At 36.7% G+C, this 21634-nt stretch overlaps 1 protein-coding gene across 2 annotated transcripts in view; it reads left to right on the forward strand.

Moving 5' to 3' along the window:
- Positions 1–21634, forward strand: part of LOC117411046 (transcription initiation protein SPT3 homolog) — a 194607-nt gene that overhangs the window by 150015 nt on the left and 22958 nt on the right. For both annotated transcript variants that reach the window (XM_059025704.1, XM_034018075.3), the window contains 5 exons: positions 2792–2867; positions 4683–4795; positions 5949–6059; positions 6886–7074; positions 8473–8583. In XM_059025704.1, coding sequence (XP_058881687.1) covers positions 2792–2867; positions 4683–4795; positions 5949–6059; positions 6886–7074; positions 8473–8583 — 600 coding nt within the window. The remainder of the gene's footprint in view (positions 1–2791; positions 2868–4682; positions 4796–5948; positions 6060–6885; positions 7075–8472; positions 8584–21634) is intronic.

The raw sequence follows: 21634 nt of genomic DNA on the forward strand, positions 1-21634 counted from the left end.
GTAGTTCAGAGAGAAAAAGAGCCTCCAGAATGCAATAGAACAGTCCTGTGAGATGCGTCGGATAAAATTTTACAAAATGTTCTTATTAATTGGAAGTGGTTAATAAGAAAATCTTCATTCACATTCCAGCAAGCAAATCTTAGATGGTACTGTACATCAATACTATCTGTTGATGAATTGCAGAACAAAATTGCAATATTACTGCCATGGGACAGGTCAATATGCTGTTACTTCCCTTTCAAGTAAGAAATGTAACCATTACCGAATGGGTATTAACCTCTAAGTAATGAAACCTGAATAAAAATATCAAAGCTGCTCGCAGAGCCTCTGTGACCCAGTCATGCCCGCCCCCGAGGGCATAAAAGAACTGCACAGAACTCAGTGCTATTATTCTTTTCAAGAACTGACCTGACAGTAGAGCCTACTCAGAATTTTTTGCAGGAGGTTCGAGGGAGATGTGCTTGTCCATACAGACAACACAACAGTGGTGGCTTGCGTCAATTACCAGGGCGGCCTCAGGTCGCCCAGTCTCCATCATGTGGCCTGCAAGCTTTTGCTGTGGGCACATGAGAACCTCATCTCACTACGGGCAGTACATCTGCCCGGGGTGACAAAGTGGGCAGCGGACCTTCTCTCAAGGAGGGTCCCCAGCGCCTCAGAGTGGAGGCTTCACCCCGAGGTTCAGGAGAGCAGAGATAGATCTCTTTGCCTCCTTGGAATCAACCCACTGTCGCCTCTGGTTCTCCATAATAGGAGGTAGGGATCCGCTGGCAATAGATGCCTTGGCATACCAGTGACCGAGGCAACTGTTATATGTCTTCCCACCGCTCGCCCTCTGTCCGCTATGTCTGGAGAGAATCAGGCAGGACCGGACCAAGGTGCTCCTAGTAGACATTTTTTATTTGCCCAGGAGACTCTGATTTTCAACCCTGATGCATCTCCTGAGCTGCCAGCCATGGAGACTGCCCAAATGCCGCAACCTGCTCAGTCAGGCACAGGGGACCTTATAGCATCCTGACTCATTGATCCTGCAGCTCTGGGTCTGGCCCCTGAATGTTGTATGGGTACAAGTGGCGTGTTTTTCAGACGTGGCGTGTTTTTCAGTTTTTGAAAGAGGCTTGTCGGCTTCGGCTGCCTATGAAAGACATTGTTCCTCGCTGGAAGCTAAATGTGGTGCTTAATGCACTCATTAAGCTTCCATTTGAGCCTCTGCATTCAACTAAGCTGAAATTTGTATAATTTAAAGCGGTTTTCTGGCTCACTGTCACCTCCGCAAAGCGGGTGAATGAGATGTAGTAATTTTCTGTTGCGAAAGCCTGATGATTTTTACAGAGGCCAGGACAAAGGTTACACTCCATACCAATCCTGCCTTTTTGCCGAAGACGATCTCGGCATTCCATGTCAACCAGTCTGTGGAACTGGAGGCTTTCCACCCACCTCTTTTCCACTCTGCCAGAGAGCTACAGCCCCATACACTCTGCCCAGTTCAGGCCCTGGCGTACTACGTTGACAGGACGAAAAGTTGGAGGCAGTCCAAACTATTTTTTGTCTGCTATGGGGCGAAGTCCCATGGTCAAGCCCTGTCTAAGCAGCGGCTGCCCAAGTGGACAGCAGACACGATCAGGACTGCCTATGTTCTGGACAACTTGCCCCCTCCAGAAAAGCTCACTGCCCATTCCACCAGGGGAATGGCAACTTTGTGAGCTTTATTCCAGGGTGCATCTGTCAAAGACATTTGCAGTGCAGTAGTGTGGGTTACTCCCCATACCTTTACTAGGTTCGACTTAATGTTGTGGATCCTCAAAACTCTGGTTTTGGATCTAGAGTGTTAAGGGCGGCTTCTCAGCCGACCCTTACAACACAGACATAGAGTTCAGTTTCTCCCTCAATTTTTTCACCCTAGCTTCTTGTTACTGGGGTTCTGTATGGTAAAGTACAGGGCAGCCTCTGGGCTTAGCCTTGTAGCATTCCAGTCGTTCTGCAATATTGCCCTTGCGATGGCATTGGTACACTTAGCCATACGGTAATGGTTACATTTCGTACTTGAAAGGGAACGTTAGGTTATTATCACCTCAGGCGTGGGGCATGACTGTGCCACACATGGCTGTGTATTATTATTACGTGTCTGTTGAATAAGCTGAGTTGCAATAAAAGCGCTGTTATTTTGCTGCAATTGCTGAAGGCTTAAGTACTTAAACACTACAGAAGAATGTTATTTGTCATGTTAGGAAGCCATTAATAACATTAAGTCCCTGGGGCTTCTGAGTGTGTTCATGTAAAACACATAGTTATTATCTAATATATTAAAAACATTTACCGTAAGTGGTGTTTTATTTGACTGTAACATGGCAGAGAATTTAACAAAAGCCCTTTGAGTTGGAAATTGGATGTTTGGAGAACTTTGATATGGATTCTGGTATTCCCACAGTATGCACCTGATTAAAGCACAGATTGTCTAGATGATTACACATGGCTGCTACTTCCCATAAACACTATGCACATTTCTTTTATTGGCCAGGTGCATCTGAAACTTATGTAAAACAAATGGAATGGTTGCCTTTTAGCAGTAGGTTAGATATGCTTTATGCTGAAGAAAAAAAGTAGTCTCACATAATTCAACACTTTAAAATGTTTATAAAAAAAAGGTAAAAATAACATTTATAGAACATACAACAGTATGAATAGGTCAGTTTTACTTTTCTCTTGAATCAGGTATTAAAAATGTTTTTTTTTGCCCTTTTATTTAATATTGTGTACCATGTTTCTCACAATGATCTTTCTTTTTATTCAGAGAGCTGAACGACAGACTAGAATGATGGATTGTGCACACTATACTGAATTTTGTGAAAGTCGACAGCTCAGCTTTTGTAAGTATTTAAAATGATTATATATATATATATATATATATATATATATATATATATATATATATATATATATATATATATATATATATATATATATATATATATATAATCATTACAGATCCATTCTGAAGGTCCAATAATATTATACAGTACATATGATTCTGGATGGTTAAAAGGCAGGTTGTTGTCTTTTTTTCACAATTAGGTTCTTGGAAATTACATTTTTGATATCCTTGACCTTCATAAAACCAGTCATGCACAGATTAAATGCATTGATTCCTTCCGCCATTTACATTGGAATACTGTGACTATGGATTTAAGCATCTATGGCTTTATTATAATAATTTTTTGATAACTCTTTACATTGTGTTTTGAATTACTGTGTATTTACATAGTAGTTGCATAGTAAATTATGTGTACTTACACATAATTACAATGTTATTATGTCTACAATAGTTACAATGTATTTAATGTGTAAATCTTTGTCCACCATATATGTAAGTACACACTTGTTTCAGGAAAAAGGGGTGAGGTTTCTATCGTGCAAAAAGATGTACACGTGAAGTACAGTGTAACTATGCATAATAACATTGTAATTGTGTCAGTACACATGTATTTACTAAGTAACTACTATGTAAATACAGATAATTAGAGACACTTAATTTAAAGTGTTACCTATTTTTCTTTTCCCACATTAAAGGCGTAATATAATGTTTGTATTATCTTTAGAGGCAGTGATAAGTACTGTAGAAGGATTTGGGTTCTGGCACGGTGTTAAGGATGTGGAAAATATTAAGAGGCTGTTATATTTTAACCTATAACAGCCACCACTGAAACTGCTGAAAATACAAGTCATAATATTTTATTCCCCACATGTCAACTGACTCAAAAACATGACAATGCTAGGATCTATTTCTAGCCATGAAAGAAGACTTTTTCATAAAAGGCACTTGTACAGAGTCTCTATACACCCCTGCTGCGTTACCCATTCAGTAATCACCAACACTGGGCGGCACGCAGCATTCCAACACTAATAACATGCTGGCAGAATGAAAGCTTTACCGGCACACAACCCTACTTACTGGAAGTGTTTGAAGACCGTGACAATAACAGACTATAAATTAACAGGCTTGATCCTGCAGCTAAACATCTCTCCAGATGCTGCAAAGTGATGACTAAGAATCAGGGTCAAAGGTTTGAGATTAGGCCAGTAAAAACATTACAAGTAAGCGCATGACCACCAAACAAAAGGCTGAGTGAAATGAGCACCAAAAATACAGTGAAATGGATGACAATTTTAGTATTGTCCAACAGTGCAATCGCATGGCTGTTTAAAAACAGCCCTTATTATTTAAATGTCAGTGGATATACCAAAACATGTTTTCAACACATCCATTTCAATTGTGCTTCACTAACAAAATTAGTCTTAGTATTTAACAATATCAGTGTTTATCACTATAATTCCATGAGCATGATGACAAAAATAATTATACAGTAATTGCTTTATTATCCAGTGCTTGGAACAAGTTTCATGGGATTGGAAGATGCCAATCAAAAGGAAATAGGACATACTGTAGTCTACATTGAAGAATATAACTGACAGCTCTTTATATCATCAATATGTGAGAGATAGATGTATATAGTGGTACCAGTTTGAGTTGCAAATAGTTAAGGTGAATAAGTGTGCCAAGTTTGTGTTTCACACCTTTTCTTTTTTTTTTTTTTTTTTTTTTAAAGATATTGTGTCTATGTTCATTATTCAGAATTGTTACAAATAAACAAATCAACACCCTGTGTGTTCTTTCTCATTGTCAGTCAAGAAAGCATCCAAATTTAGGGAATGGTTGGACTGCAGCAGTTTGGAAGTGAAGCCAAATGCTGTTGCCATGGAAATCCTGTCCTACTTGGCATACGAGACGGTGGCTCAGGTACTTTATATTACAAGAGTATTCACTGCTGTGACATGTTCTTAATTGTACTGGTAAAACAAATATGTTTACAAAATACACAACACCTTTTCACTGATGTTCCCAGATTACATAGAGCTTTTTAAAATTGAGCTTAATTTGATTTCCCTGCAATGTTATTACTGCTTTGCAACGTAAATCACTTCTGTCTTCTCTAATAATTTGCAAGCTACAGATTGCGATTCTTTGCTTTTGTTGATGATGTTCTTAATGCAGCATTATTGCAATGATTACTATCTTGCCATTTTTGTATTGACAACGGGGGAGTTTCCATGTGTGGTTATCTACACATGAAGTTGCGATGTACGTGAATGTTTGGGAGAAAAGCTCGAGAGGATCAGGTTTGTGGCCGAAAATAATGGCCACAGAGAGGGATAGAGTAAATCTCATGACGTAAAACACGGGAAATCCACACCCATTTTCACATGGAAACCCGCATTTCACATGAAAACGTCCACTGTTCCCAATCCAACAGCCTTGGGAGCATACATGGAAGGTGTCTGGCACAGATCTCTATAATCCTACATCTCCGCCGGTTTTCAGCCATGGTGATCTGCAATAGCTGGGTTGGACAGTTTCATTATATACCTCAGGTTAATTATTTTCTTTTTTCTTTAATTAATAAGTCTTGTGATAAATTAGATGAAATATTATTCACTACTAATGATATGCCACCCCACCAATGGACATTTGAAAAACAATTTGGTCAAGAGCAGTAAAACATATTATTAAACAACCAGACACAAGGCATTTACAAAGCAAAGCTTTATTACATGAGCTTAACACTGTGCTTTAGAGTTTCACTCAAACAAGATGTCACCTGACAACTATGGATTTCTAGGTGAGATTCTCTCATGTATCTGTTCTCTGTGAATGGAAACCACATTTTCCCGAGCTGTCTGCGAAAACAGCACAAGAACGCTACGCATGGCTAATTTGCATATCGACCTCCTCCTTTCCCCTTCATTTGCAAGGTGAAAAGAGTCAACTAAACTGAGCCAATGGAAACCCGAAAAGCACAATGTCTCGAGAAAAATTAGAACACACATGGAAACTCCCCCATTGTAACCTCATTTTTTAGTTGCCATAATAATATTTTGATGCCTATTTTTAGTTGGTTGACCTGGCTCTTTTGGTGAAACAAGATATGACAGCTAAAGCCGGAGACCCATTCAGCCACGCAATATCAGCAACTTTCATACAGTACCATAATACTACAGCTGAGGTAATGTATACTGCAGCTATTAGTTTAAATTAAAGGGTCATACATAATGTTAATAAACTGTTGTAAAGTAGAAAGCCAGTAATACAAGTTCTGTTTTTTTATTAATAATAATAATGATAATGATAATAATAATACAGGACAGACCTCCTTGGAGTAAAACTGTTTCTGCCACACAATTGCCTAATCATTTTTTTAAACTATAGTTTCAATTATTTGGGGTGGTTTTGTCATCACAGTTAAACCAAAAAGATGATGTAACATAAAAATGTTCCTGTTATTTATTTTTTTAATTTATTTTTTATCCTTCATTAAATTCTTAAAATAAGTTTTGTGTGGGGATATTCATGGCATAAAACTGATGGGTGCCATTTTCACACCCTGGTAGAAATAAATAATGTAACAATTACAATAATGTATACTGTAAAGACAGTTTGAGAGAGAGAGAGAGAGAGAGAGAATAGGGTATTTATTGCATTGCAATACATTTTAAGCATCCATGAGAGGTATGAAATAGCACACACATTTCATGCAGTTAACCTTCTTTATTTTCTAGTAGCCGCTGAGAACATAACACATGTCAGTTTAGTATGTGCAGTAGTAAACCATTGTTTTTTTTTTTTTTATAGACGATTTCTCTAACCTTTACCTTGGGTGCTGAAATTGCATGATTCTCATCATATGTTATCTGAATCTGATAGATTGGAACATATTTCAATAATGATTGCTTCTTTGTGTGGTCTTTAACATTGTAGTTTTTGTTTCAAAATGTATAAAAATATATATATATATATGTATATAAATATGTTTTAAACAACATCATTTTTAGGCACATCTTCATGGGTTGTCTGTAGCAGTAAAGAGCAACATAGATTCACCTGAAAACACCCCTCCATCTACACCCACCACCCCAGCCTCTGGCCCGCAGAGCCAAGGGAAGACTCACTCAGGCACCCTGGGGAATGGTGGATTGGGACACAATTCCAGCAGCAAGGCCAAACAAAGGAAAAGAAAGAAGGTATGTCATTTTAATTCACTTTGTACGTGCATTAAGGTGAAATAAGAAAAGAGCAGTGGTGGCTGAAGCTTTTTATGACTGGGTGGGGGCGGGGGGGCTTCCTCAGTGCTATTTTTAGTGTTCCTACCGAAACACAATTTGTGAGTTAATATTTTAAATAATTAAGACCCTACATAGATTGTGTAGAGATCTTTAAAATAAAATGTAGCACAATTGTGACCAAAGCATGACAAATCTGAGAAATGTAGTTCTAGTGTCTTAATTATAAAGGTTATAAAAGCCATACAAAAAACAGCGTTTCATTTTCTTATTTCATAAAAATAACTATCTAAAATGTCAGAAACGTGAAATAACTAGCATTCTTTTTAAAGGCAATTTTATATCCACGTATAAGTAAACAAAGTTGGAACACAAAAGCGAGCACAGACATACCTGTATATTTACTAACGTTTTTTTTTTCTTTTAAATATATTTACAATTTATTATTAATAACTCATCAAAAGATAAAACAGGCATTTGATAAATACAGCAGAAATAGAGTTTTGTAATGTTCTTCAGAAAACAATTCATGTATAATTACACAGGCTATGGTGGGTATAAATGCTTATATTATTGTTAAAACTACATTTCAGTCAGCTCATGTATTCAGTGACCCCAAAAGTGCACAAAATAACTTCATTTAAAAAGCACCGGTGTACACCGGCTCGCTGTTGAACCGCTCTTTGCAAAAGCGGGAGGCGCATCAGTAAGGATCGCTCATCAGTGTAGTGGTGAGTGTGATTTCTGGCTGCTTTACTAGTGAAGCCTACACTGTTGCTTTCTAAATGAAGTTAATTTGTGCATGTTTAGGGTCATGGGCTTGAATACATGGGCTGGCTGAAATGTAGTTTTTACAATGATATAAGCACAACGTATTTGCATACATACATACATACATAGTAGTGTGTGTGTGTGTATGTATGTATGTATGTATGTGTGTATATATATATATATATATATATATATATATATATATATATATATATATATATATATATATATATATATTCTGTGTGTGTGTAAAGCTAAAAGTACAAAATATTAATAGAAAATATAAAAAGTAATGTTCATCAGCATAAAAGACATAATACTGTAGTTTAAAATGTAGCAATGCTGTAGTGTGATACACAATAAATCAATGTTTTTTTCTAATGTTAGGGACTATATGGCATTAAATGATCATGTATATGTCTTGTGTTTTGTAGTTGGGGGAGTTTATGAATTGTATCATAAGATATATTCATTGCATTTACAGAGTTTTCAGTTTTCAGATTTTGTGTACTGTAGGTCTGTTGTGCAGAGTCGCGCAGAAAGCAGTGTTTTTGATTTAGTAACAATTGATGTGTTTTTCTGTTGCAGAACGCTGCAGCCTGTGGTCTGGAGGCTCAAAGCGATGCCATCCAGCCCGCCCACATCAGAGAGGCGATCCGACGCTACAGCCACAAGGTTGGCCCACTCTCCCCATTCACAGTACGTAATAACAGAGCCATAAAAAGTTATATTTATGTTCTTAGAGAAGTCTGATTTTAAAGTGGTCAAGCTAAGAAGTATTGGAATTGTTGAGAGCAATTTGTGGTTACTGTAATTTTCTTTATAAAAGTGGCATAATTCTACTGAGGAATAAAACTTGGTAATTGTTGTCCATTTTGGAAACACAAAATATGTTTTTTCTTTCAAATAGAATTTCCTTTAAATTGCAATTAAAATTTTGCTAATGTGTTTATATATATATATATATATATATATATATATATATATATGAAATTAAAAACTTGTATATATTAACTTACTGTCAAGAATGTAAAATGTGTCACTTTATTGTAGATTTTTTTAAATTCATTTTGGGCACTTGCTTAACAATACCAGTTGAGATCTCCTTGGATACTAAACCCGCCCCAGATGCCCATATTTACCAATCAGTGAGGAGAGCCCAGAGTGGTTATTGGCTGCTTTTAAGTGTCAATCAATAAATCCTGTCCAGTTTTCTTTTTGAAATTGATACAACCTTACCTCAGGAACCTGGACCGTTACACATAACTTCATTGGATTTAAGTGCAGGGTAAAAGTACACAGAATAGACACATTTCACAATCCGTGTCACGTTTTTCACGGCCGTGAAATAGATAGGGCTTGGTATTGTATGTAAGCGAATCTACGTGGGCGAAACGTTGTGACGTGGTAAATCAATTAATAATAAATCCACATACGTGTATGAAAGAGATATTCTACATATTCAAGTATGGAGATGCAAAATAAAATGTTCAACCGGAGAATGTGTCGCTGTGGAAAGTTCCGTTGCAGGAAAGGGTAGGATACCGAGTCTAATGTGCTGTTTGGAAAAATTGACGATATAGTTGTATTCACTGAAGATCTAAGTGTAAGTGGCTATGCAAAGTCATCTACAGTTTTGATTAAAATATGACAGAAAAAAGTGAAATTTATCTCTGTAGCTGCGGCACTGACAGGAACTGCTGCATTTGCTAGAAGCTGGGCTACGAAATTCATAAATTGTAGCCTCAACAGCAAATAAAAAGAAAAAAAATGAGAGAGAATTATTAACATGTGAATAGGCCATAGTGTTAACATGGTTTTCAAACCTTGTTTTTTTTCTCCTTTGGACAGTGGGATTGATTTTTTATTTATTTTTTTCTTAATTTACTGTTATGTTTACACTGGAAATTCGTCAGATTTTACACTTTTTTTTAAGCAATTTATCTTGATAATGATGGGTTCGATTTACAACACTTATATATATATATATATATATATATATATATATATATATATATATATATATATATATATATATATATATATTCTCTGTTTTAAAATATTTGCTTAGCAATGACATTGATCGCAATTTTTGAGGGAGGAAGAATTAACCAAACTAAATTTATTTCATTGAATTTGGCACAACATTAGCACACAAGATCATTTTTTGAGCAATGAGGGAATCTTAAGGGTAGAATGTCTCAAATAATTACATTACTATTAGAGACAAAGAAAAGCTACCATGACAAGTGAAACTGTTCAGATACATCTGATATAAACCCAGGTGGCCACGGTGAGGTGGGTCAGATTGGAAAGTTTCTTTAATATCACTCCATTCTAAGATCTTATAAAGTCGTTTTAAACACACTTTTTAAAGCAAACCCTTGTAATGGTATAAAATAATAGGGTATAGCATGTGAAGAATATAGCAAACAAAAAAAAACTGTAGTTATCACTTGTGAACTGCAAAACTCTCCGTGATATCAATATTTCCAGTATACATATAAGAATTTAAGAACATAAGAAAGTTTACAAACGAGAGGAGGCCATTCAGCCCATCTTGCTTGTTTGGTTGTTAGTAACTTATTGATCCCAGAATCTCATCAAGCAGCTTCTTGAAGGATCCCAGGGTGTCAGCTTCAACAAGTGTATAACCATGTATAACCATTAATTGCCATATATCTTGTTTTTTGTTCTGGATGTTGTATTTATATTTAACAGGCAGGGCACTGAACATATTTTTCATTCATTTTGGCTCTTTATCAGTTTTAAAGAGCTCTACAGCCAAATGATTTACTATTGTGATTAAATGAAGCTTTTAAACTGACTCCCGTTATGCTAAAGCCTATATCTGGCTCATCTGATCTATTTTCCTGAGAATCTGTGGTCAGACATGTAACTGTTCTTATCTATACTGTGAAGGTCAGGAAGAACAGAATTATTCTTATCTGGAACCTTTTATTTGTAGTTGGCATTAAGCCATTGGCCAACAGAAGAAAAAAACTAGTGTTTTAATACAGTATAGTACAGCACTACGTGTTAGTTCTTTATTATGGCATGTATGTGTGTATATATTTATTTCTGTGCTGTTGCAGTAAATTACTGGTCAAAGAGAAGGAGCATTTTTAAGATTTAATTATAACATCTCAATATAAATAATTAGATTTATTAATATTAATTTATTTATTTTATTCACATGTTATACAGTACATTTAAATAATTTAACTTAATTTAAATTACTAGATGTAATTTAAAGAAACTGCACATATATAAATGATACATATCTTGGTGGTTTGTACATTGACATTTGTTTACATGTTATTGAATAAGTTATTTTTCTTACTAACAAAATAGGAAATGTCAGCTACTAATATATAGTTTTCTTGAAATAACTTCACAGCACTTTGGGGGCAAAATGTCAGATGTTATATAATACAAATAAATGGAATCATATGAAAACATCTTTAGAAAAAAAGAATAGCTACTTAAATATTAAATTTAGATTTTAATTAGATGTTGACCTTTACCATGTATGACATCATTTCAATTATAATAAAACTAGATGAGATGCTTAATCTCGTTGAGGTCTGGTTATAGGTAGAAACATGTTTTGAATTTAACTTGTAAGCAACAAAGAAGAGAGTAATCTTTTTTTGTAAGATCAAAGATGGAAATACTTATTGGCAAGCCTTTGTACTTTTCTTGTACTTTGCTTGTATTTTGTTGGGTTATTTGTAATCTAAGTTACTGTGTTTCATGTTTTTATTTACGTGAGCAACAGACATAAGTGATGTTAACTTATATAATGGTGCAGTACAAGAATCCTTACAGTGGCATGGGTGTGCCTAGAAATAAATTGCAACCTGATGCATTTTCTGGGATGCTATTGCTTTGTGACTTTTCTGTTGCTTTATGACTTGTGATGCTTTTTTAAGTAGTCCAAGAAAGAACATGTGCACAAAGTTAAGAAAATCTTTTTTTAACTTTGTTTATATAAATATGTAGAATGTAATAGGCATCAATTGGCTCCTAAAAAAAAAACATTCAGGGGCTGGATACAACTTTACTGAAGTGTGAGGAACTGAGAAGAGAATAATGATTATTTAAAAAAAAAAAAAGCAACTTTGCCCTCAGTGGCATTTCTTTTGGATGATTAACATTGATCCCAGATGTGAAGCATTGTAAACAGGTTGCTATTTTGGATTAATACAAGTACTTAAACTCACATCAGATAGCAGTTCCCTTTTAAACCAGTACAAATAACTGTGACAGATATCAGTTACTCTTACAGTGCAATAAACAGAGCATTGTATATAAAGCACTGCATTGTAGCTAATATATGTAATTATTTATTTGAACTATTTCCCTCTTATATATAGCGTTCCCCAATGCCAGGTTTTACTAGTGGAACAGATTAAGTGTAGAGTTGGGGTTTTCTGGGATTTTTTTTTGTAATTGTTGAATGCGGCGAGCTGCTTATTTTGATTTGGTATTGTGGTTTCTAACAACAATGGAATAAAACTAATGTGTTACAGTAAATGTGTTTATTTGGCACATGCCCACATTATGCAGACCTATATTAGAAACCAACTATTTCACATTAGGGCCTTTTCATACCTAGTTCGTTTATAAAGATCCGATTCAGAATCCACTTGCAACAAACTAAAATGTTGCAATTTTGCTTCACTTGGTTTCAGACTGAAAAATATCAAACTAACTTTTTTTTTTTCTCCAAGCGAGTTTAAGTTCGCCTTCACAACTGTATTCGCACCAGAATGTGTTTGCTTTCATTTTATAATTCTGAATCTGATTGACTATTAGTGGATGTGACCAATATGATATCTTCCTGTTGATGCCTAGACATCAGTAAAGAGCCTACAGTTAACGTATAAACATGGAGGGTTCCCACTCGTGTCAGTCTTGTGATAGTACTGCTATAGTAGATGCCGCTTATTATCAACCCCTTGGTTCCTAGCCAAAAGCTATTAATAACCGAAGTTGTTAATAAGCAGAAAGACATAATTTCAAGTTAATTTCAAGTTTATTTATATGTAGCCTATATATACTGTACTTTTAGAAAGCACATCACTGAAATACATGTTTTAAGAGAACATCACTGAGATAGACGTTACGTTTCTGTTTTTTAAACAAAATACAAGAATAAACCATTGTAAACTATAATAAAATTAGGCCTAGGGTAAGCTACCGTAGGCTACTCTGCAACAATGTAGCCTACTATACTACCAGTTGTCCTTAGAGAAAAGTAAACTGTTGATACTGTAATTACATTTAATAATCAAGCACAATTTTAAAAATAGCTATTCAGTGTTGTCTGCTTTTACGATTCGCCATCTCCAGCTGTAAATCCCTCTTAATTTTGCAAGCAGCTTCATAGCTGTTTTCAAAGCCATGATTCTGGCATATCCTGCAAAGTGCGTGCACTGCCTGCAACTGTTCTTTCAGTGAACTTTATCAGTTACAGGTCTACACGTTTGGAAGACAATCAGCGGGTATAAATGTACAGAGCGTCTATTAAATACTGTATCTGTAATAATTACATAATGTACGTTCATTTGGTTTGTTTGACATCTGCTGTTACAATGTCAGTGCGAAACTCGTGTTAGACATATCGCTGAGGAACACCCACGTTTTTGTGTGTCATTATGTGCATTGTTGTTTGTTTTTTTCACCATACAGTACACACACCTATGTGTGCTTTCCGCGCGCGATGTACTGTGGGTTATGCATTACATCAGAGACCACCTATTTAAGTGAATCCTAGTCTACTTGTTTGGTGTGCATTTGGACGTTTCACACCTGCCAAAATCAACCGAACTTAGGTGTCAACTGAACTCAAGTGCGAATTATCCTCTCCAAACGAACTAGGTGTGAAAGGCCCCTTAGAGGAATGGAATCCAAGGCTAAACTTTCAAAACTTGATTGTACTGTAATTAAACTGGCAGCCTTCATTGTATGCACAAATACCGGCTGGGGATTGGTTAACAGCTGTTTTCATGTTGCTTTCGGCAGTCCCTCCTACTCCTGTGAAACGTCTCTCCGCCCATTTCGCGGATTGGAAAAAGCTAGTTTTGGTTTCATCATAAAGAAAATGCGATATGGAAACTAGCAATATTATCGCATAAACACTCTTTTGCAAGAGTGATCAGGGTTTGATTTGGTCCGGCCCTTAATAAGCTTATATTAGGCTTCTTGCAATAGCAAATTAAGCAAGATTAGTAGATGTGGATATTTTCCTGACCCTAATGGTGGCTAACCTAATTAAAGCATATCGCTTCAGCCAGACTTGGTCTACCAGCCGCAAAACACAGACATCCAAGTGCAGGTCAGACCGTTGTGTGCTGTTTTCATGCCTCATTGGGTGGAATCTAACTGATCACCTGATCCAGATCTTAACCAGGAGATCCTGTCCATGTGGTCACAACGCAGGTCACCATGGAATAAAGTTTGTTCAGGTTTGAGCATGTTTGTTTTTTTGTTTAGTTTTTTTGTTCTTTAACCGTGCCGACAAAATTAAATTGTCAGATTGTGACATCAAAATATCATTAACAGTGCAACATTGAGTCATATCAGTGTTTCTATGAAGGCTTAATAATCTCTTAAAAATGTATTAGACAACCATGTCAAAATGAATATAATAATGCCTACATTTTTTGTTTTATTTTATTCGGACAACCTACATTTTAATTTGGGTTTGTGTTGTATTAAAAACCAGTTTGGTTGCACGTATTTCACTAGTGAAGGGGGACCATTTAAGGCAATCAATACAAATTCCCCTTCAACCACTGGTTTAAAAAGAACATGATATGTAGCATTTATAATGGTAATAAAAACAGAGTAATTGTAATTGCGTTTATGGTAGCAGTGGCCTGCTTTCAATTACCTTTCTTGCTGACTTCTATTCTACCCTTTTTAAAGTTTGTTTTGCTGTACTATAAAGGGTATCTTTAACAAAGGGTTCTGTTTCCAGAGGACATACAGTACAGTATGCTTAGTCCATCTGTTCTGTTGATCATATTGTACATAGCATGGCTGTAAGAACAAAAAAAAAATATTTTCTGCAAAATAAATGGCAGGTAAAAGTATACAAAAAGGATACAGTTGACATTTACTGTGATTTCAGCATGCTATGAAATACATACCAAAGCTGTAAAGAATAGACATTTCAACTGTTAGTTAGACTGTAGGTATAGTAAAGTGAATAGTTACACATTTGTGATTTAACTTTGAAATACTGGTATTTTTTTCTGTAATTAAAAAATTTTGTACAGTATTATCACATTGTGCTTCTCTAATGTATGTGGACACAATATAGGTATACTTTTTATACACTGTCTTCTGTGCAGAAATTTTGTGGTTAAAACTTAAATATTGTGGTGTCAGAGTGTGCTGCTATTTTAAAAGAAACAAAATATCTAGCTCTGAGATCAGATGTGTTCAGCTGGTGTACATTAAGTCCACAATAAACACCGCCCCTCTCGTCATTTCATCACATATAAACAAGCATATTAATAAGTTATTTGTAAAACAACACTACTGTGTAGCTCAGGAATCTGTCAAAAAGCAGAATGAGGAGCAAGTCAGGGGAACCTGCACCCAACTTAGAGAAAATTAGGTATTATGACAACCTGGCTTTGTACTGTATGTGTACGTGAGTGTGTCTCATGAGGCAATAATGTAAGATTTAAAAGTAAGAAACCATTACATTTGCAAAGTTATAATTAGGTAATCTTTATTATGTTTTGACAAAGCAAATACCCTGTGCTATTTCTATAACCGATATTGATAGCAGACAGCTCAGAAACTTGTATTTTAACTTGTAAATTATAAACAATAATGATGCATTTCTAAGTGATGCATGTGATATTTTAAAGGAGATGAATTAATCAGAAAACAGTAGTTAGTTAGTTAGTTAATTAATTAATTACTATTATTATTATTATTATTATTATTATTATTATTATTATTATTATTATTATTATTATTATTATTATTATTTATTTCTTAGCAGATGCCTTATTTCTTAGCAGACGCCCTTATCCAGGGCGACTTACAATCGTAAGCAAATACATCTCAAGTATCACAGTACAAGTAATAATACAATTAAAACTTTGTGACCCAAGCTTAAACTTTGTGACCCAAGCTAAGATTTATTAAAAAAAAAAAAAAAAAACCTAGGTTGTCGCCGTCTTGAATAAAAAAGGTTGAACCCCTGTTCTACTGTAGATACATAATACATATAAATGCATATCTTAAACTTTTAATTGTGAAATTCTGTATTAAAATTAATGTGAATATGCCAAGAAGCTATCAAGTCATAGTTGTTAATGCATAAATATCTTGAAAAAAAGTGAAATATTATGCCATTAAAATTCTTGAAACTCATTTTTAGATTTATGAAAGCAAACTTTTTCATGTGTAAATGGTTTTCTATATGGTCGCATCTGGAAGTGTTTATTCAGTGGCGTGTAATCTATCTGTGGATTTAGTTAGCAGCCGAAGCAGCAGTCCCTTTTCTTGTATACCTCTTGACTTAAATGTTATAAATGGTCTTGTTGAAATTGTGCCAGTTTGCACATAGTTCGGTTGATTGCTGCCTATATACCTTACCTGCCAGTCACCTTTGATTTGCATTCCCCTCGGCCCCACTTCAGCTGGAGACTGTCCACTAAATCATTTTAATAGGTAAAATACTCCTAGATGAACCGGAATGGACTGTGCCGGGGCCTGAATCTCTGGGTCTGGCTGCAGCACCAGCTTGGACTCTCTGGCCAGGGCTCTGTGAGGCTCTGTTCTATTGTAAATCATGTTTACTGCTCTTTCTGCACTGACCCTGACTGGGGTAAAACACAAACTTACCATGTGCATAAGAAAAGAAAGGCTGCAAAAGGGACTTGGAGTGAAGACCCATCCCACTACATCTGTGCTTTATACAGTACATTACACGTTTGTTTTCTTTTTCCCCACTATTCACACCTGCAATGGTAAGAAACCTCCCTGACATTTTTTTATTTTTTATTATTTTTTTATTATTAGAAACCTGCAAATTAACAAACCCATGATTGCCCAGCACATGGATTCCTGCTTATACAATATATTGTTTGCGGCGCGGATAAAGGCCGCCGCCATTATTTGTTATTGTTTTGTCTTTTTAAAAACCTTGTGAGGATGCGTGACTGATCAGCTACTGATTATTTAACTAGCTGACAGTCGCGCATCCTTACTAAACTCGTGCAGACTGTGGCCGAGGGGTAATAAGATAATTAACAGCTAGTTAACCCCTCGGCCAGAATATAAAAGCCTAGAGCTATCTGCGCTGAGGGAAGAGTGACAGAGGCGAGACGTGTTTTGTGGAGAAAGAGAGAGAAAAACAATTGCTATATATAAATATACTTGTTTCCGTTATTGTTTGTTTATTTGTTTGGCCAACGTGCCCTTTTGTTTAGTGTTTTGGTGTTTGTTTTGTTTAAACCTTTTGTTTTGTTTATTTAATAAAATAGCCGAGCGTCGTAGCGCTCAGTTTCACCACCGCCATTCCATGCCTTTGTTTGCTTCCTGGTCCGTGACATCACCACCCACACGCCACTCAATAACAGCTCGGTCACACATCTGAATACAGATTTATTTTTACTGCAATTACAGTATGGCTATATTAGTTGAGGTATTTGGTAGACCAAAACCAAGCTCTTCAAAAAACATTTTGTTTTGATCTTGTACTGTATTTTAAAGTTGCTTTCTATAGTTGTCCCCCTTATGCAACTTTGAGGATCATGTGTATTCTGTAGTTTAGTACAAGCAAGTAGATGCTTCATTATTGTGGACTTTTTCCAGTCCTGTGACATAAACAACCACTTACAGACTTTCAGTGACACAGGGAATCTAAGTTAGAACTATATTAAGTAGACAGAAGTATTGGGTAATATCTTCTTCACTGACACAGAAATTCTTGTTGTGTTCATTATCTTTGGTAAAAAGGAAACAAACTACACTATATTGTTAAATTGACATAGAACTTGGAAGGAGTGACTTTGACTTTGTCTTGAAACCATCTTGGAGATTTTCTTGAAGCTACAATCTCTCTGGTGCCTTTCCAGTTTATACAAAGCTGTATTATATGATTCAAGTTACAGGTGTTAAAAATAATTTTGGATATACACTGTATTGACTACTTTATAATCAAATCAGGTACTTAACTTTGTTGACGACAAACCTTTTCTATGGATAAATTGCATTTCCTCAAAAATGTTATCTTAATGAATTACGACTGGCGGTATGGCAGTATGAATATAATTTACAGTTTTTAAATAACAAACACATGACCACTGTGCACAAATGTGTTTCCCCTACCACTTACTGTTTGTTACATGTAAACCAGATTTGAGTCTGGTTTCATGAATATCTGAGCAAAGTCCATGTGTTGTACAAGTGCATTGATATGGCTGTGTATGCAATGCGAATTGCCTTTATCCCTGCCTCAAAGCCAGTTTCTGCAGCCAAGTTCCTAAAAAATTGGCATTTGTTATTTGATCTGATTCAAGAAGTGTCTCCAAGACCATGTCAACTCAACACATTGAGATTTGGATTTCATTCAAACAGCAGTCCAAAAAGACAGTTAAAACATAATTAGAGCACTGATAATCTGACCCAATTTTTTTTTTTTCAGCTATAGAAATAAATTACCAAACCCAACCAGGAACTGTAATTCAGCACATGAGTACCAAAAATTGTAAATGCACCTCTTTGCACATAAAAGGATTGTGCCCGTCCTGCTTCTCCTCCATATGACAATGCTGCTGCTTCAATCCCTGCTTTTCCAGCTGTGGCTGCTGCCATTTTACTTCACCGTGCTAAAAGCATTAAACCTGAGGATGATTCTCCAGCGCAACTTTTTTTTTTTTTACAAGGATTGGCCCATCGAAAAACTCGTGAAAGCCTTTTCAAAAAGGATTGCCCATTGAAGCAGGGTGCGATCAGGCTGCTTTATTTGTTTCATATTGCAGTTCCTTATCAGATGAGTCTATCTGTCCTCCTCAAAAGACTGAGAAGAGATCCAGACTAGTCAGTTCATGCGCTGCCCCTGCTACTTTGCAAGCTTCACTCGCCTTCGATTCGGCATCTACAACCCCTCAGCTTTCAATTTCATCTGATCCATCCTCCCATTTGCGTTATCAGATTTTTAACGATATGAGTCCACTCATTCATCCTCCATCCACCTCCATTCCTACAGGCAGCCGTTACATCCTCATCAGTAGAGCACCAGCTGCAGTGCTCGCCTCCCCCGCTGCTTTAGCCACGCCCACACCTGTTCTCGAGCAGCCAATCTTGACTTTAGCGACCGCCCCTACTTCTGGATCCTCTGCTGTTTCAGTAGTTAATTGCAGTCACTCTCTCCTCAACAGAGCTTCAATGTTATTGAAGGTAAAGACGTTCATTTGGTTTCGATTTCTTATTGCAATCTCAGAATCTCTGGATCACAGGGAAGTTGACTGTCTGTTACTCTAAAATCTCGGGATCCTCGGCTGTGTAAAAAAAAAAAAAAAAAAAAAAAAAAAACTCTTGGAGAATTGTGCTTGTTTTTTCGTGATCTCCTTTGTGAAGTTTATGCTCACTGGCGACAAGAACTGGACAGAACTGGCAGTACCACTGGCAGTACCACTTTTATGATCAAGCTTTTTCAGCCAAAGCAGCTTCTCGGTTAGCATTGGGTAATACACTGATTACTGGTCTCAGCCCGATCATGATCTTTAATAGATTCTTCAGTCTCTATGCTAACGCTTGCGGTTTGTGCTTCTACCATCCTTTCTACCTCTGATGAGGAGACTGAAGAGGAGGCTGCTTTTGGACAGCCTCAAATTATCTTCCACTGCTCTTGACAACACTTTTATTTATTTATTTATTTATTTTTAGGAATTGTGCTTCTGCAGTTTCTCCTATTCATTCTTCAGCTCTGCCTGCTTTTTTCAACAAGCAAAGATTCTCATGGAAGACCCAACAAACATTCCGGCGGCAGACAGCTGTGCAATAATTTCAATTCCTCATTCTGCATTTCCAAAGGATGCCGTTTTTTACATATGTGCAGTTTTGTGGTGATGCTCATTCTGGTTCCACCTGCCCTCTTTCATCTAAATGACATTCACTTTCTCCATATATCTCCTCCATCAGCCTCTCCAGCTGAAGTACTCCTAGAACTCATGTCTCTCTTCTCAGCAGCTGGCTTCCCCCTCTCACAGGGGAAAACCATCGGTCCAGTTCACACTCTTGAGTTCCTAGGAATTGCTTTGGATACTATTCGATTTGAAGCCCAACTGCCTCCCTATAAATTGGAACGCAATCGCTCTCTCATTCAGTCCTTTCAGATCTCTCCCCTACAGCACTGGAACCGCCTTTCTCTGTGTTATAGTAACTTCAGTGCTGCCCCCCATCCTCTCAATCAATGGTTCTCAGATGTCTGGCCCTAGAAATCAAAACAATTTTAAAAAATCTTCCTCCTGAGCTTAAATCTACAGCCTTACTTGAAGTATTCCCTATTGTCATCACAGCCTATCTTTGGGGCTCATTTAATCTTTTGTGATAATCAGTCTACTGTTCATATTAATAAAGGCCGTTCCTCTTCCCCTATAATTATGCAACTTATTTGCCGGCTAGTCTGGATTTCAGTTAATAGTTTTATTTTGAAGCCCAGCACCTTCCAGGTATCACTATTAACACTGCTGATGCTGTTTCTTGTTTACAGATCGTGCAATTCAGACATCCGGCTCCCTCAGCTCAACCTTTCCCTCCACCCATTCCTCCATTCAGCGAACTGGTTTTCAACTAAATTCATACATTTGCAATCTTCTGTCTCAGCTCATTCTAAAGCCATTGTTCCTCCCCAGTCGTATTCTCCCATTCATTCCATATAGGTGCAGCAGCATCAGCAGCCTACGTGAAAATCAACCAGTCCTTCCTCAGCAGTGGATTCTTACATTCGCTCTTCTCTCCTTGATAGTATTTCTGCTCAACAAGTATTGGTAGCATGCCCGGAGTGGGGGCCATCTCCCTGCCAGGATCAGAGGTTTCATCCCACAAAGGTGGGGTTTTTCCTCTCTGCTGAGAGGTTACATTATATAAATTGTATATATATATATATATACAGTGCCGTTAAAAAGTATTTGCCCCCTGTCTGATTTTCTGCATTTTTGCATATTTTTGACACTGAATGTTATCAGATCTTCAACCAAAACCCAATATTAGATAAAAGGGACCCTGAGTGAACAAATAACACAAAAATGTGATACATATTTCATTTATTTATTAAAAACTTGAGATGAGCATTCATGTTCTTCTTAGTGAGCAATGGTTTCCGCCTTGCTACTCTGCCATGAATCCCATTTTTGCCCAGTGTCTTTCTGATGGTGGAGTCATGAACACTGACCCTAGCCGAGGCGAGAGAGGCCTGCAGATCCATGAATGTTGTTCTAGGGTTCTTTTGTGACTTCCTGGACGATTTTACGCCTTGCTCTTGGAGAGATTTTGGCAGGACGGCCACTCCTGGGAAGATTCACTACTGTCCCAAACTTTCTCCATTTGGACAATATGGCGCTGACTGTGGTTCGGTGGAGCCCTTAGAAATGGCTTTGTAACCCTTTGTTGATTGGCATCAACAAATTTCTTCCGGAGGTCTTCAGGAATTTCTTTTGTTCGTGGCATGATGTGCCTCTAGAACCTGTGTGCTGACAACTTCACTCTGATG

Source organism: Acipenser ruthenus, chromosome 6, assembly GCF_902713425.1.
Source record: "Acipenser ruthenus chromosome 6, fAciRut3.2 maternal haplotype, whole genome shotgun sequence".
Lineage (NCBI taxonomy): Eukaryota > Metazoa > Chordata > Actinopteri > Acipenseriformes > Acipenseridae > Acipenser > Acipenser ruthenus.